This window comes from Cyprinodon variegatus, unplaced genomic scaffold (assembly GCF_000732505.1).
Source record: "Cyprinodon variegatus isolate N-32 unplaced genomic scaffold, C_variegatus-1.0 Scaffold214, whole genome shotgun sequence".
Classification (NCBI taxonomy): Eukaryota; Metazoa; Chordata; class Actinopteri; order Cyprinodontiformes; family Cyprinodontidae; genus Cyprinodon; species Cyprinodon variegatus.
This window is the reverse complement of record NW_015150667.1, coordinates 450,732-466,934: the sequence shown is the minus strand read 5'-3', so window position 1 is coordinate 466,934 and position 16,203 is coordinate 450,732. Positions and strand designations below refer to the sequence as shown.

General features: G+C 38.7%; 2 protein-coding genes across 2 annotated transcripts; both read right to left on the bottom strand.

Annotated features, from left to right (window-relative positions):
* Positions 1 to 675: 675 nt before the first annotated feature.
* lmod2 (leiomodin 2) lies at positions 676 to 7,297 on the bottom strand. Its single transcript, XM_015380444.1, has 6 exons — positions 6,775 to 7,297; positions 5,187 to 5,651; positions 4,791 to 5,051; positions 4,507 to 4,716; positions 3,314 to 3,766; positions 676 to 2,579 (listed from the first exon to the last, which is right to left on the bottom strand). Exons 1-6 carry the CDS (start codon positions 7,048 to 7,050, stop codon positions 2,553 to 2,555), a joined length of 1,692 nt encoding a protein of 563 aa, XP_015235930.1. The 5' UTR covers positions 7,051 to 7,297; the 3' UTR covers positions 676 to 2,552.
* A 1,411-nt stretch (positions 7,298 to 8,708) lies between these two features.
* Positions 8,709 to 15,050, bottom strand: asb15 (ankyrin repeat and SOCS box containing 15). The gene is made up of 14 exons (XM_015380450.1): positions 15,028 to 15,050; positions 14,717 to 14,825; positions 14,570 to 14,622; positions 13,847 to 13,978; positions 13,594 to 13,758; positions 12,659 to 12,765; positions 12,296 to 12,434; positions 12,013 to 12,184; positions 11,519 to 11,679; positions 9,656 to 9,800; positions 9,422 to 9,577; positions 9,232 to 9,334; positions 8,998 to 9,151; positions 8,709 to 8,919 (listed from the first exon to the last, which is right to left on the bottom strand). Exons 2-14 carry the CDS (start codon positions 14,821 to 14,823, stop codon positions 8,756 to 8,758), a joined length of 1,758 nt encoding a protein of 585 aa, XP_015235936.1. The 5' UTR covers positions 14,824 to 14,825; positions 15,028 to 15,050; the 3' UTR covers positions 8,709 to 8,755.
* Positions 15,051 to 16,203: the final 1,153 nt, after the last annotated feature.

Sequence of the window (16,203 nt, the reverse complement as noted above, 5' to 3'; positions counted from 1 at the left end):
GAATCCTCAAAGTAAGTCTTTATGGTAGCGATATAGTTTTGCACTGTGTTTTATGGGTAGATGCCCCGCCCCTCGGCCTGACAAACCCAACTCTGGTTCTGTCAGTTAAAAGAAACCTTGCATACAGCAAGCTTCCTCCTCAAAGCAAAGCAAAACAGCTGCAAAAGATCAGTTAACCACATATGCTTTATATTAAAACCTAAATATAGCCTAAAATTTAATTATGTTGGTAATGACCTACCTTTTAAGATCCTCCTCCTGAAGTCTCTGTTATACTTTGAACAGTTGTGCAGTCAAGGAGAAACAGACAAACAGGAGACCAGGATTAGAAGGCTTATATCTCTCCATGCTTCCAAACAACCCGTCCCATCATAAGCTCTTCTTTCTGTTTGGGTCTTTTATCATGCTTTTTTCTATTCTTACCAAATATGAAGCGGAAATGATTCATATCATAAACTAAAAAGGCAAAGAAAGCATTCCCTCTATTTACTCGATAGAGGATAAATGGTTTTGTCACCTCTAAGAAATGTATGTAACTGGATCGTTTTTACTTCACCAGGCTTTAAACAACAACTCTTCTACATAGGAAAGAGGAAAAAACAAAAACTGAGCCATGAGATTAGTGAAATATTCACTTACATTAACTTTTATATGTGAGCAGTTGTTAAAAAGCAAAAACACCCAAGTTTATCTCACCTTCAATATAAGGTAACATTCACTTAGAGAGCAGGAACGTGTCAGGAATGAGTTTTGGATAAATCCAGAGATGGTGCCACAGTGGCTCACTGTATTTATTACAGAAGGTAATCATTTTAGGTGCACATCTTTTAGGAAAATCTAGAGGGAAACCATCAAACTACAGAGCAGCGCTTAAAAAGGAAATTTGTCTGAGTGAAATTTACTCAAATGTAAGATTTTTTTTTATCCAAAAAGGGATAACATTTGCAAAATATAACAGAGTTAAGGAAAATCAGCTCTTTTTAAAGAAAATAGATTATCTCTGAAGGAGGATAAAATTGTTGCCCTAAGAGTTTGTCTATAAAATGAAAACCTTTAGCTGAAATATAGATACCCTTATCAGACCCATAAGCTCATATTCTTGTCTTTCTGAAGGCCCTTAGGAAACTGCACAGAGCTTCGACAGTCAGAGCACAAAAAACTTAATGTTTAAGGGCAAACCTCCTTATAAAATGTGCAATTTAAATAAATAAACAGACTCTGGCAAAATCCTAGATATGGCAGCTGACGTAATCACAACACATGAATAATATTTGATCAACTTTAAGGAAATTTAATTTTTATCAAAATGAAATACAAATCGAAGCCTCTTTTTGCAATATTAGAAAATGTCCAGTTTTTATAAAATGTAACAAAACAAAGTTTCCTCTGCTGATCCTTTGATAACATTTGAAATTTACTGCTTTTATCACATCTTGTGTGCATTTTTAACTGCTTCCCTGACTGTGTTAGGATCTTAGCACGTTTCCCTGTTTACATAAGAACACAAAGAGGAAGCCTTTTAGGTGACGCTGGTGATACTGGCATCAGCACTGATGTCACCGTCAGTTTGTTTTCTCTCCACTGGCTCTGTATTGCAATTTGATCAGACAAAGTGCGCAAAAACACGGCTCAAAAACACGCTAGATGAGTGGGTGTGTTGTCCACGTCTTTGAGAGGGACTGTGCATCAGCGGCTCCTTACCAGTAAGCTGACTCACTCCGAATAAAATTAAAAAAAAACACATAAAAAAAAAAACTCTTTATAACAGCTTGTCCACTTTTCTCCCCTTGGATAAAACTCATCCAATAACCAAAGAACAAACAGAAAAGTCTCCCTCCATTGTGCTACAAATAAGCAAATGATATATTCAGAATTGAACACACATATTTCAACTAAGAACAAAACATATTTACAGTCTTACAAAGAATTAGACATGTAGAAAACAGTAAACATTTCAGAATAAGAAGACCGTAAATGTTAAAACAATGTTTTCCCCCCTGATGGTTTTGTGCTGTTTTTGCTTCTTGTCACACTTTAATGTTAAAGATCATATTTCAGGCTAAGGAACTAGAGTATTTAAACAAAACACTGTTTTTTAAGGGGAAATCTATCCAAAGCAACCTGGCCTGTGTTCAACTTATCACATTCAAACTAGACATTTAATATATATTCTTTAAATAGAAACTATCTGATCATACAATATGGCTGATGGATATAAAAAAATTCACATCCTCCCCAAATTTTGAAGAGATTTATGAACAAATTACTTTCATCCAAAGCCAGGTTGCTTTTAATAAATTAAATAATCATTTACGAATTGCATTCTGTATTTACTCAGGTTTAAAAAAATCATATTACTTTAAGAATAAAACGTTAAAAATGGGTTATTATATATATTTATGAAACGTAAAGATATTTCAAATTGAGTGCAAATTCCCAGCATATATGTTTTTATCTTTTCAAGGTGGGAATTTAGGATGGTCTCATCCTCCATCATCATCATCCTCATTATCACCATTATAGTGCAGAGCTGATCACTATTTTCTGCGTCCTCATCGTAGATGATGTGGAACTTCCACCTGGAAAATGACAAATTATGTTAAAGGACAAAAATGAGACAATTGATGAAGAACATTAAAAGTTTGTCACTGAACAGCAGCATCCTGACTGTTTTCAACCAGGCTAATGTGATAAAGTGTCAAGTCTGCTGTTATCGAAGCCCCCAGCGAACAGTTTCTATAAATACCTGTGCTGAGTGGATGGAATTTACCAGCTACAGCCAGAGACCCCATTATCTGAGGGCACGGATGATTTTCCAAAACAATGTAACAAGCTGTGCTCCAGCAGCAACGGGAGGCTAATACTCAAATCTCCACTTACTGGTGGAAAAAAAGCAAGCAGAGCTCTCAAAAATATGCGCTTTTAGTTTCATTATTTGCCCTGCTATCTATGTTTTCCATTCCTCTGTTATGGAAGCCAGCTTATCATCCACTTCAGAGTAAAAATGCAGGCTGGATGACTTTGTCATTGTCTGTATTCGTCCTTTCCTGGCTCTAAAAGCAATGTGCTCACATCAGTGCAGGCTGGTGGTAAATCAGCCTTTTCTACCTACTGCTGTCCAGGATCGGATTATACCACATCAGCGACTAAGATGAATCAGACACCACTGACTGTGTGTCATCCTTGTCGAAATTAAACTCCTAGATTGGGATGTTTCCCCTTAGAGAGTTTGTATGCTTCTACTTTTCAAACCAGAATATCCAAATAAGGAATTTGTTTTATGATCTTGGCTTTACAATGACCCCCTCCTCACCCGTCTGAGGTTCCTGATGCTGCTGCCGCGGATGGACTCCATCAGCTGGTCGTGGGCGGACCTCATGGGCGTCGATGGCCTGCTGCCGCCCTCCTCCCCTCGTCTCTCTACTGACACAGGTCTCAGGGCGTTCTTGAGCTCCTTCAGGATGCAGCCCGTCTCCTCTTTCGCCGTCCCTTTCCCCTTCTTCCCCTTCTTCCCTTTCGGTTTGGCCACCTTCTTGCTGCCTGCCTCGTGGGCCTTGATGACCTCTGCTATCATCCTTGTAGGTTTATTCTTTTGCTGTTGCGATGGCACCAACGGGGGTGGGGGTGGTGGAGGAGGTGGAGGAGGAGGTGGAGGAGGAGGTGCAGGTGGAGTCTGCTTTTTCAACTCATTGTTTCGGGGAAGTTTGGGTGAGGACCAAGGGGAGGCCCTGGGTGAACTGTAAGGCGATGAGCTGGGTGTTCCTCTCTTTTAAAGAGAAAATAAACACATTAGAGCAGTTTAATGGAGGCAAATGAAAAACAGTTTATGGGTAAATAAAAATGGGTTAAAAAGATATTGTGTTTTTTTTTTTATTTGACACAATAGACAAAAAAAGGCAAGTGGGGGAAAAATGGCAAGTGGAAAAAAAAGATATGGGTGTATTATAAGGCAGTTATTACATGAATATTACAGGTCCATTTTTAGGGGTTTTCATTTTTTTTTATTTTATTAAATATATTTTCTTTTTCTTTTTTTTTAGCATTTTTAAAGTTCATCTTGTGCTGGTTCCCTCTGATCTGGGTGAATAAAAGATTTAATTTTAGTGGTGATCAGATTCTGAGAGTAAAAGGCTGAACCACAGAAACAATAAGCAGACCAATTAGCAGTTTGATCCTTAAGCACAAATAACTGTAATCCTGCACTTCTCTGGGCCAGACAGCCAATCTAGAGATTTTAATCTACTAAATACTTTATATGGATGAAATATTTATATAATTAGTAATTCAGCTAGATGAGAATCTAGAAATACATGAAATAGAAACAAATCAAATTAACTGGGGTGAATTTAAAAAACAGCGCTGGACTTTATAGTGGGACTTTGAGCTGAAATCAGGTATATTGAATAGGAGTGTAATTTCATTTTATTGTTTTTTTCCCTTTTTTTATGAATTAACTTGAATGATCTTGGTTTAATCAGTCTTGCAGCCTGAAGTAAAGATGCTCACCAGAGCAGAGGTTCTGGGGTTGACGGCTCCATCTTGCTGTTGGCCCTGTTGTTGTTGCCTTTGCTCCTGCAGTCGTTTCTGCCGCTGGCGGTCCTGGTTTCTGGTCAGTATTCCAGTCATGCTCATTCTGGGACCAGCAAGGTTAAACTGGTAACCAAGCTTGATCAGAGTGTGGTTTTCTCTCAGAATCTTCACCATCTCCATCTCTACCTGCAGCAGGCCGTTGTGTTTATTTACAACTAATAAAAACTGTAATGTTTGAGTGATTTAAACTGAATACAAACCTGTCCTCCACACATGTGCCTCTGGTTGTGAAAGCGAAGCTCGGTGAGGGTGTTGTTCCCTGGAAGTGCTTGAACCAATGCCAACACGCCCTTCCCACTTACATAGTTGGACTCTATGTTCAGGCTGGTGATGGATGCGTTCTCTTTCAGCATCTTAGCAATGGCCAGAGCGACGTGGTCATCAGCCCGGGTGTTTGCAAGACTGAAGACTCGAACATGGGTGTTGGATCTTAGTGCTTCAGCAAATCGGATAAGAGTTTCCTGATAAAAGAGATTGAAAGAAACAGAAGGATCTAAAATGAATAAATTTGATTCTAAAATGAAACTAGCATACAGCAAAGAGGGAAGCCTTGGTATAAACTGCAGGGATGAAAAGAAGACATTTAGTTTTTTTACCTGTTTAATGTCATCAATGTTGTTCAGATTCACTTCTGTGAGTTCGGCATCATCATCAAGGACGTGTTGCAAAGCGTCATCAACAACTGTAGGGTTTCCAGTGGAGTTCAGGTCAGCTGGTGGAGGAGGAGGAGTCAGCCTGGTGGGCTCCACCCTCTGAGGTCTCAGTAGGGTTGGTTTAAACGCCTGAATCGTCTCTGGCTTTGTATATCTTGGTGGTTCAGGTTTTGGTCTATTGTCTTTAGTTTCTTCATCATCCTCCTCTTCAGTTACAGGATCCTCTTCCTCACTTTCATCCTCCTCCTCTTCTTCTTCTTCTTCTTCTTCATCATCATCACTATCTTCCTCTTTGTGATTTTCCTTGTTTGAAATGTCCAACTTTTTCCTTTCTTTTTCATTCTCATCATTTTTTTCCTCCTCTTCACTGTTTTCTTCTGTCAGACACTCATCTTCTTGTTCTTCCTCCTGTGTTTGGATATATTTATTAGATTGGGCTGAACAGGGGTGATGTTTAGGGCTAAACAATCAGAAATGTTCAATGTTGAATTATTTAATACACATTTGTCAGATCTTAGACCAGGAAAAAATATGTGTATACCCCAGAAAGATTTGCTCTAATTTCACAGTCTCTGTCAAACTCAGTTGCCATCAGATATTTACCTGCAATATATGAAAACATGGGCTGCTCAGTGGAACAGTGGGTAGGACTGCTTTCTTGCAGCAAGAAGGTTCTGGGTTTGGTTCCCTGATTACTGTGCATGGAGTTTGCATATTCTCCCTAAGCATGTGTGGGTTCTCTCTGGGTACTCCTGCCTCGTCCCACAGTCCAAAAACACAACTGTTTGTTTGTCTCTGTGTTGCCCTGCGATAGACTGGCGACCTGTCCAGGGTGGACCCCATCTCTCGCCTGTAGATAGGCACCTGCACCCCTTGAGACCCCACTTGGGATAAGTGTGATGGAAAATGGATGGTTATGAAAACCCATATGGCCTTTTCTGATTACCTGACTTTTAACAATGCTAAACATTTGTTTTTGGTCTCCTGTGATTGCTCATGTTTTTTCTATTGGATAAATACCAGGACAAAGAGAGAGGGGTTTTATCATTTTGTCATAAAGTATTTTTTAACTCCATTAATCTTTTCTTCATCTTTCAAGCTTCTTATGGAATTTTCATACATTTACTCTTAACTTAAGTGGTGTCACTGATTCAGGATTGAAGGCTCTCAGTGTCAGGTCTGCCAACAAATGATCTTGACCTTTAACCACTGTGGAAGGACTAGCTTCTGGTTATTTAGAAAGATCCATTTGCACCAATATATTCCTCTTCCTGACTAATTTCTTGAGAAACTCCAAAGACTTTTTCTTGAAATACTTTTCCTGATTGCCTTAACAAACTGTAATTGGGCTTCTTATGTTGCTTTATTGGTAACGGCTTCTTCATCCCTGAATGGCATTTCAGCACAGGTGAAAGTCAGCCCAGGAAGTGTAACAGAATAGCAAAAATAAAACAAATCTTTCCAGGGCCAAATACCTATTCAGTGAACCATACAACCATTTCTGACAACCCCATCTAAGTGTTTTTCTCACCAGTTTGGGGCTTCCTCCTGCTATCTCGTTCTCCAAAAGCCTACGGGTCTCATTTTCCCAGTACTTCATGAGGGCCTCTCTGCTGAAGGTACCAGTTGGGGTTTTGTCTGTCTGATCTCTCTGTCTGAGTCCAATGGGCACGTTGGCATCAGGATCAATGTCCACCAACTCCTTTTCCAACTCAGCCAGCTCCTCTGGGCTGAGCGATGCCAAGAGCTCGTCCTCATCAACATCTTCATACTTACTCAGCTCTCGACGATAACCGAAACAACTCATTGCCAAAGCCTGATAAGCACCTACCAGGAAGAATTAGTCAATAAAGGTATAACTTAGCGGAGATCCCAAAGGGAAGAAGTTTGAACAAAGAAACTCAAATTAAACATAAGGTCCACCATAAGATTTGATGAGATCTATGAAAATCTCTAGAAAATCAGATTAAAGATAAGTTGATCCATGCCAGGAGAGATTCCCGCAAGTTGTGTCCAGTCAGAAGTATCCCTGATGAAAAGGTACTCCAGTCTAAACTGGATTCGTTGTGGCCGACTGACTTTATGTAAGGGTGAGTGTGTGTGTGTGTGTGTGTGTGTGTGTGTGTCAGTGTCCTCTCCTTTCTAATCTCACCAGCTGCTGTTTAGGCTTTCAGAGGGGAGATCAGAGGGGAACGCACAAACGTGTGGGCCCCATGATGCAGCGTCTTTTTTTGGGAGTCGTTGCCCTGAGAGGCAGAGCTACAAAAAGCTTGTGAGCTCAGAGTCTCTGCGGTCAGTCATTGCAGCGGTCAGTCACTGGGACTTGGAATGGCTTTGTTCATAGCCAAAAAAAGACTCAACTTAATGAGAGAGGCAGAATAAATAAGGGATATGTTTAATAAATCCAAAAAGTACATGTGACCAACCGCGTACAGTGTTAGCTGCTGTGAGCATGATATTAAAAAAAAATTACTTCAAAAGGCAAAAACTGGAGGCATTTGGTTTGCATTTTATAGCATCACACTGCTGACAGTAAATTATTATGGGAAATTATTTTACCCACTTTCAGATTTATTTAACTTTTTATCCTTTTTAAATGTTTCACATCAATAAAAACATGTTGGTAACAAAGATAACCAGAGAAACGTCACTTGCCTGCCTTTTTTGCCCCAGTTGTTAAGTAAATTAACTGTTATCAATGATATTTTCTGGTTAAACTATGAATATTTCAATTATGAGCCGAGGCTCTAATAAACCAATTTTACAAATGTAGAAAAAAAAAAACGCATTTTGTAAGAAGTCTGTTTGGATAGTTCATGTTGCAGACTTGTCTAGTCCTTTGTGTAAAATACTTATAAAGTCATTTCAAGTCATATCAAAGATATATATATATATATATTTTTTTGTCCATTATTGTTTCTGTACAAATTAAAACAGAACTTTTTTTTTCATTAATTGCTAATGGATGTTGTTCTTGAAACTGATTTTAAAAGTTTCATGGTTTTGATTTTGTTCAAGTTTTATTTTGAATTAATGTTGCAATAATATAATGCAGCCTTATGAATCTTCCAATCCCCTATTATCAGGTGTTCCTGCAAAAAAAAAAAAAAAAACTCAAAATTTTATGTAGGGATATAACAGAAGGATTCTCCATTTCCTGATTTTTCTTTACTGTGTGAAAAGCTGAAAGGTACATATTGGTTGCAATATAAGCAGTTTTAACTGATTTCTTATTTCTCAAAATCTGTTTCACTTGTTTAACTACGTTCTTAGGCAAATAGCATTGCAGTTATCCAGTTAGTAAAACATGAAACCCAGATTCATCAGATATCAACTTTTTTAATTCACCATGGAAGCATTTTTCAGCTCTCTGCCAAGCTGTACACTTAAAGAAGCAACAGTTTGGTAAAGAGGATAAATATACATGTTTAAAATGGGAAAAAAAAACTGCACAAAGTACACACATACATTTACAAAATATTGAACAAGTGTCTGCAGATTAAACCTTCTCATCACTGGAGTCCCCCATACAGGTGATCTTCTCTGTAGGTCAAGTAGCTGATCAGTCTGGGAGGGAAAGGAACAGCAGCCATGGCTTCTTGGTCGTTCAGTATCCTGGTGTCCATTCTACTTCTGACTGCGAGTCGACACAAATGCTGCAGGGAACGGGGCTCGCCTGGGATAAAGTTAAAATTAATCTCACTCCATCTATCCAGTATATCAAATCAAATCGGTGTCATGTGTTCAGATTTACTCAGTATAGTAGAAATCTCTTCCCACTGTGGAGTCCTCTCCAGGATGCGTTGCAGGTTGAAACAGATGCTGATGTGGCTCACATAGTCCAGAAGGATCCTTACAACACTGCCTGCCAGATGAGCAAGCCAGGACACCGACACAAACTCACAGAACTGAACAAAAAAAAAGATCAGGAACTTTTATTTTCCCCACTGTAGCGAGAAGATAAGGATGCATGTGTGTCAATTCATACTGATGTCACATTAGGCTGACAGTAAATCTTGTAGGCCTGGTTGTGGAGGTCAGTCCAGGTACTGTCCATATCTTCACTTTTATTATGGCAACACTCAAAGCACCTAGAGGAAGCATGGGAGGGAAAACCTGTTTATATTTTGTATACATTTCATAATTTAAACATTTTGAGGATCGGTCAGAATACGTGCTTGTGAGCCTGATAGCCGCTGTTGAGCAGCAGTCGTAACATGGCGGGGTCTCTGAGACAGTAGTGAAGGGCGGTGGGGAACACCGTGTTGTTGATCACTCGGAAATAACAGTTCACATCAGCTCCGTAGGACAGCAGCAGCTTCACCATCTCATACCTGGACACAGTGGCTCGTTTTAGGGAAACCAGCATTAAATGTACATCAGGAAAAACACGCTAAATACATCCTGCAGACCTCTCTGCCCGTACAGCAACCAAGATGCAATGTAGAGGGTCTAGGTCTGTTCTTGCTCCAGCCTTCAGCAAGGTTTCAGCACAGGTGATGTCGCCGTTGGAAACAGCAAAGTACAAAGCGGTCTTCCTCAGGTCGCCATAATTCTCTGTAAGATTTTAAAAGGTCATTGGGAATTGTGAGTGTGATGTATGGTAGCCCAAAACTGGACATCAATACAAAAACAGTAGCTGCCAAAGAGAAGTGATAATATTGTCTCCTACTATAATGGGATCTTATAAGATGAAGATCCCTGTGGTAGATTATGCAGTGAAGGTGAGGAGGAAAAAAACCTGAGAGCAGTAACTTTGAGACCTAACAAACCGCCACCCTACATGAAGAGTTAAAACTACCTTATGGAGAGTTCAGACTTACTACCATTGCTTCACATTTATGTCAAAATCTCAAAGAACATGTCATACTTGCAAGGAACTGCATCTTTGGGAGGAGAAAATAGCTCTATGGTGCCCTCGCTTGTGGACACCTGCACTCTCAAAGGTGCCTCTGCCCTCAAGCTGATTTGCTCCCCATGCAAAACAAAAGCCCAAACCGGCCCCTAAACACTAACCCTCTCTTTGGACGTTCCTGCGGAGGGTCCGCCACATTAAGTGCCATCCCAAACCACATAGTGGGTAGGGTTGACCGTTTAGCCCTTAAATAGTGAGTCTGCATCAGTGCATGCTCGCTGGAATTTGGCAACAGGTTTTACAGCGAAATAGTGACGTAAGGAACACATTCCTCCAAATGTAAGTTGGAGGAATGTTGGTTTGCTGCATCTTCAAAATGCTGACACAAAATCACAAGTTAGGTAGGCTATATGAAAAAAAAAAACAGAATTAATTGCAAAATGGAAGGTCCTCTTTGAAATAGATTTATTTGACCATACACATTTGTTTTAAGAAAGGGGCAAATGTTTGATTCTATGTCACCCTGAGCCACAGAGGTACAGCCACTCACACTGGGTGTCACTGTGTTGCCATCCCATCCGTTGGAGGGAAGCAGCTGTCCCATTCTCGTTTATACCACACACCTTCAATCAAGCCTTCCACAGCTGCGAGTAAGACTTCATTGGGAGTGACATTTGCTAGTTAAGGGTTAGTGGTTAGGGGGCAGTTTGGGATTCAGCCTAAATGTGTTTTGACAGACGGGTGGAGACAAAGCTCTTCTGTAAGCCTCTCCCTGATTGGCCCGTGCAGACATAGTCACACAGGGAGTAGCGTCAAGAAGACTTTAATTTACAGCTTCATCTTATAGGTGAAGACACGGCTGGAGGCAGAACAGTGGGTTAAGAGGAATTCACAGCAGAGAAAAAAAAATAAATAAAAAAGTTAACTGATTTTTAAATTGTAATTCAGTTTAATATGGGGAAAAAAGTTAGAATTCTGACTTTTTTTCTCAGAATTCTGACTCTTTTCTCTGAATTCTGACTTTTTCCCCATATCAAATTGAAATTTAATTTTAAATATCAGTTAATTTTTTAATTTTTTTCAGTGGCCCTAATCCTCTTCCGTAGAGCACCAATGTAGCGCTTTTTAAAAGTTTTCACCTCTCTTAAAAAACATTTTCTTTTGTATGTAATCAGACCAGACTATACATGGATTTCATTTTTTTTATGTAATAAACCAACTCAAGGTGGAATGTAATCATGAGCTGAATGTAAAATGCAAAACTTAGTCATTTAGTTGAACTGGTCCACCTCTTAATCAAGTCTATAACCCACTGTCAAAAAGACATAAGCAATTTACATGAATATCTGATGTCATCTAATCTCAGACTGTATCTGATGAACGTGGTGATGCAAACATTTACTTATGTGGTCGCACCTACCAGAGATGTGTTTATCTAGCTGAGCATTTATGTCAAAACCCTTCTGGATGAGAAGTTTGAGGCATTCAGTCTGTCCCCCGTCTGCAGCAGAGTGGACAGGGCTCTGGCCTGAGAGACGGATCGCTCTCTTTGTGGTGACAGGGATAAGAGTGCGTAGGACTCTATGGGAGAAAAAAAAAGAGGAAGCAACAAAGTGAAAAACACTAAACAGGAATTAGTCAGTGGTTAGAGTTACAGTGTTATTCAGAAACTGAGAAATTATATTAAACAAAGGGCCCTTTGTGAAGATTATATGGATCTCTGTTCTGCAGAACTTTGACTCTGTTGTTTGCGTGTTGTGATGCAAAAAAAATGAGTAGTAATTGTATTTAATCTTGAGCAAGTCTTTATTCCAAGAACCGAATCTGGTGAAATATTATGAACTGTGTATGATTTCACATCTAATGCATCAGAATGATGCCTGGTGTTTCACCGCTGCATGGAGCAGAACTCACAGAATGTGCCCCTCATACGCAGCTCTGTGGATGGGGAGCTGACAGGCGTAGCTGGCAACGTTTGGGTTGGCTCCGTGCAGCAGAAGCAGCTTGACACAGTCCAGGTTCCCTGACCCAGATGCATCATAGAGGACTGTGTCCCCATTGCTGGCCCGGACATTAACATCCCCACCTGGTGGAGGGCAGAAAAATTACAAAAATATGGTAAAAAAAATAAAGAAATTATATAAAGTTGGATAATATGCACATTAAAGAATTGAACAGCAGTATTTTGAGGTTTTACCATGCTTTATAAGAATTTCTAAGGCTTCAGTCTTGCCGTGCTCAGCTGCAATTCCCATAGCAGTTACTCCATGACTGTCTCTGACAGAAACTTTAGCCCCATAACGAAGCAGCAGAGTCAGAATAGCGGGACAACCTACCTGAAAAACAAGAGAACACACCTGTTTAAAAAGGGTTTATTATAGAAAATATTGCCTTCTATACAGCAATATATACTTTTGATTAAAAGTGTCCAATAAAAACAAGAACATGTATGTTTTATAAATTCCTTTTAGAAAAATGAAATGTCCTAATGTAGTTTGTTCTGTATGTGTAGTGAGTTTGATTGACTCTATAGAAAAGTCTGGATTGTAGCTCCGCTCACCTTTGCAGCTTCATGAGTTGCTGTCCATTTTGTGAGACACACCTGTTCCACGAAGGCCCCGCCCATGATGAGGGAATAAACGCTGTCATATGAACCCTGTCTCACTGCTACAACATGAACAAAACACAAGATGTGAGATTAAAAATCAAGTTTCTTTTTTTTTTTTTTTTTTACAAATGACTAAAACTTTGACAAAATTAAATGATACTCTCTTGATCTTAGAAAGAAAAAAATTATGCCTACGTTATCGCACAAATAAGAAATAGCTTACAGATACAGTTCAATATTGTTGTTTATTTTTATTTTTTTGGCATTTAAGTAGAAATTTGTTGATTACAGTATTCAACGAAGCAATGAGTGTATCAAAATCCTGGTCATGTGACATTTATTTCAGTAAACAACTATCGTTTTTATTAAACAGATATTCTATTAAGTCCAGTAGAGGTGCTTTCTTTCTAAACTAAATTACAGAGAGTGATAACATCTCATTTTTACAAGGGTTACAAAGCATAAAAACATTCAATTGAAGAGTTCATCGTGGATTAATATATGAAAAATAATTTATTATTGCACCTGCATAATTTCTAAATAGAAATTAGGAAAAATCCTATTTTTGTTTTTGGAGATTTCTTTTTTTTTATCTGGCTATGTTATTTTAACATATCTCTGAAAAGAAAAATCCTAGAGACCATGGCAAAAAGAAATGTTTAAAATGAGGCTAATAGGATAGTAGTAAAGCTCAATGTTCAAGAACTGATTAAGAGAGTTTTATCTTTTTATATTAACCATTGGTCCCAGTACTCTTCACTCACCAATACACTTTTTTAACTCTTACTAAATACTTTATCACAAATATTAAGGCTATTTTTTTGTTCTATTCCCTTCACTCACTGACTACCTGTCTTGTCTGTTTTAGCAGTGGGATTTTGTGTTACCGATGAGCAGAGGAGATTCATTCCTTCTGTTCGTGTTGTGTGGAGAGGCTCCGTGCTGCAGCAGCAACTTAATGTTTTCCACCCAGCCAGCCTTTGTTGCCAGCGTCAGAGCTGTTTCCCCATCCTTCGTTTGCTCTTCCAGGGTCATGTCTATGGATAGCATCACTGTAGGAATGAAGAATAAATAAAGAGGGGGTATAGAGATCTAACATTCAGCTAAACCGCTCAGTTACCCCCTGGTTTGCTTTCTTACCCTGCAGCACCACATGCAGCATTTCTGTCTTTGGTAGTACAGCTGCTGCATGCAGAGGCAGCCAGCCCCTGCTGTCACTCTCTCTGAAGGCAGAAACACAGCAGGACAGTGCCTGCAGTGCAACCACATCACCTGTGATCCAAAGGATAATATTTGCAATATTCAAGAGTGTGAATATATTAAATCTTTATGCACTGAAATAAAAATCACCATTGTGGTAGCATTATAGTAATATTATGAATATGTTCATATACCTTAAACCGTTGCAAACTTTTTCATGTTTCAACCAGGAAGCTTGATTTATTTATTTTTTTACAATTTTATATTAAACTCCAATTTAATGGAGTTGACAATTATAATGTGAGAAGAAAATGTTAAGAATTTATTTACAAAAAAATTGTCGTGTTCTGCCTCCTTTCTTTTGATAATCGTGAGATAAAAGCCACTACGACCATTTCTCTTCAAAACCAATACCAATAGATATCCAGAAAGTGATACATGGTGATGGCAGCGTCATGCTGAGGCTTTTCTTCAGTCAGAATAAGGAGGCTTTTTTTTTATTTAACGGTAGAGTAAATTTAATAGAATATGATAATGGTCCAATCAAAGTCTGCACAGAACTAGAATGTGCTTTTTTAACAGGATAAAAGCATTAACATTCATGTTTGTAACGTTGCACAATCAGAAAGAGTTCAATGGATGTATTGTTGTTTTTTCTTTTACCTTTGTTAATAGCCATCATTATGTTCTTAAAGTTTTCACTGTTTGGTTGTTTCCTGGTGAACAAACACGATTTTACTTCAACACGTATTGCTCAGAAAAACCTTCATCAGTAATAATGACTTTCATGCATAATTCGATTTTCCATACCGATCTGCTGACCCTGAACGTTGCAGCTTGTAGGCCTCCTGAATGCTCTCCAAGATGGCAAACTCAAACAGCTCTTCGTTAATGTCTTCCTGTTCAAGGTCGTCCATTTCTACATAGTGGTAAAATATTATAAGAAAGAGCTTTAAATATGACATGTTTTAAGACACACATACCTATAGCTTGTTTGCTTGTGGCATGCAGTTTGTTAAAATAACTCTTGCTAGAGTGAATGTTAAAAGCATTTTAGCTCCATGCAGCCATATCTAAGAATAAAGTTGTGTTTTATATCATTAGTAATGTTTGTCTCTCACCTTGAGTTCTCTGGTGTGTTGCCTCCATGTTTTTGTTTTGCTGGGACCTAGGCGGTCTGGGTTATTATTAGACTTGGCCTACTTTAAATGACGGAGTGTGCTGTCCGTCATTTTTTCACTTCTCTAACAGCCACACTGTGGCATTCAGATCTAATCATTTCAGTGACATGTGGATAAAATCCACATGACAAGTTTGTGCTGCGATGCCACACTTTATCTGTCGAGCACAGCGGATCTATTGTTGCAAAAAAAATCTGCACTTTAGGTGGTACTGTTTTTAGCTCGAATATGATAAAAGCCTCAAAGACAAGAATCATGTAGTAAATTTGACAAAAACAAAAAAATGCTGCTTTTAATTTAGTTTTGAGTAACTTTTTTAGATTTGATCTTATTGGATCAGATGCAGGTCATATTTCCCTGCTGGGATCGAGAAAATAAGAACCTACTCTTCTGTACCACGAGCATCAAGAATGCAGAATGAGGAATTTTTATTGTAGTTATGAAACCATTTTGAGATTTCATAAAGGGCTGGGATTTCCTTTAATATGGGGGCTGAGGGGTGGAAACACCCTGCAAATACATGAAAGCACAGCGTATTAAAAAAGTTCATTTAGTTTGCAAACACAAAAAGGAGCATAGAAACTAGCTCAACTGTGACAGCAATGTTCCTCTATTGTGAAATTTAGCTGTTGCATGCTTTTTTATATCTATTTCTGTGTGTGCTAGTCTTAGTTTTGTTTTGCAATCATTTTTCTATTTGCTTTTACACCGCAGGCTGCTGTAATTTAACATTAAGACAAGAAATTGAGTTTAAAGCCCCAGTCTATTTGAAGTCAGGTTAGGGAAGTTTAAAGAGACCCATACCCAGTTGCAACATCCATATAACCAGGTACAAACTGGCATGTTTAAACCTGTGAGCCTAGATAGACCTTGTACAGGGAATGTCAACACATTTTGTTTTTCTGTTGTCAGGACACACTAATGCCTCTCTTCTCTCCCCTGAATTTGCTGCTTTTCTTTTTTTTCTTATTCTTCCCACCTTACCAGTATAGATGTGTCTCCAACTGGTAAAGCTGGCATGAAATATTGTGTTTATAGTCATTAGTTCACCTTGTTTTGCAGCTGTGATATTGTGGTGCACACACAGCTTAACCTTCACTGGCTAAAAAAAAAAAA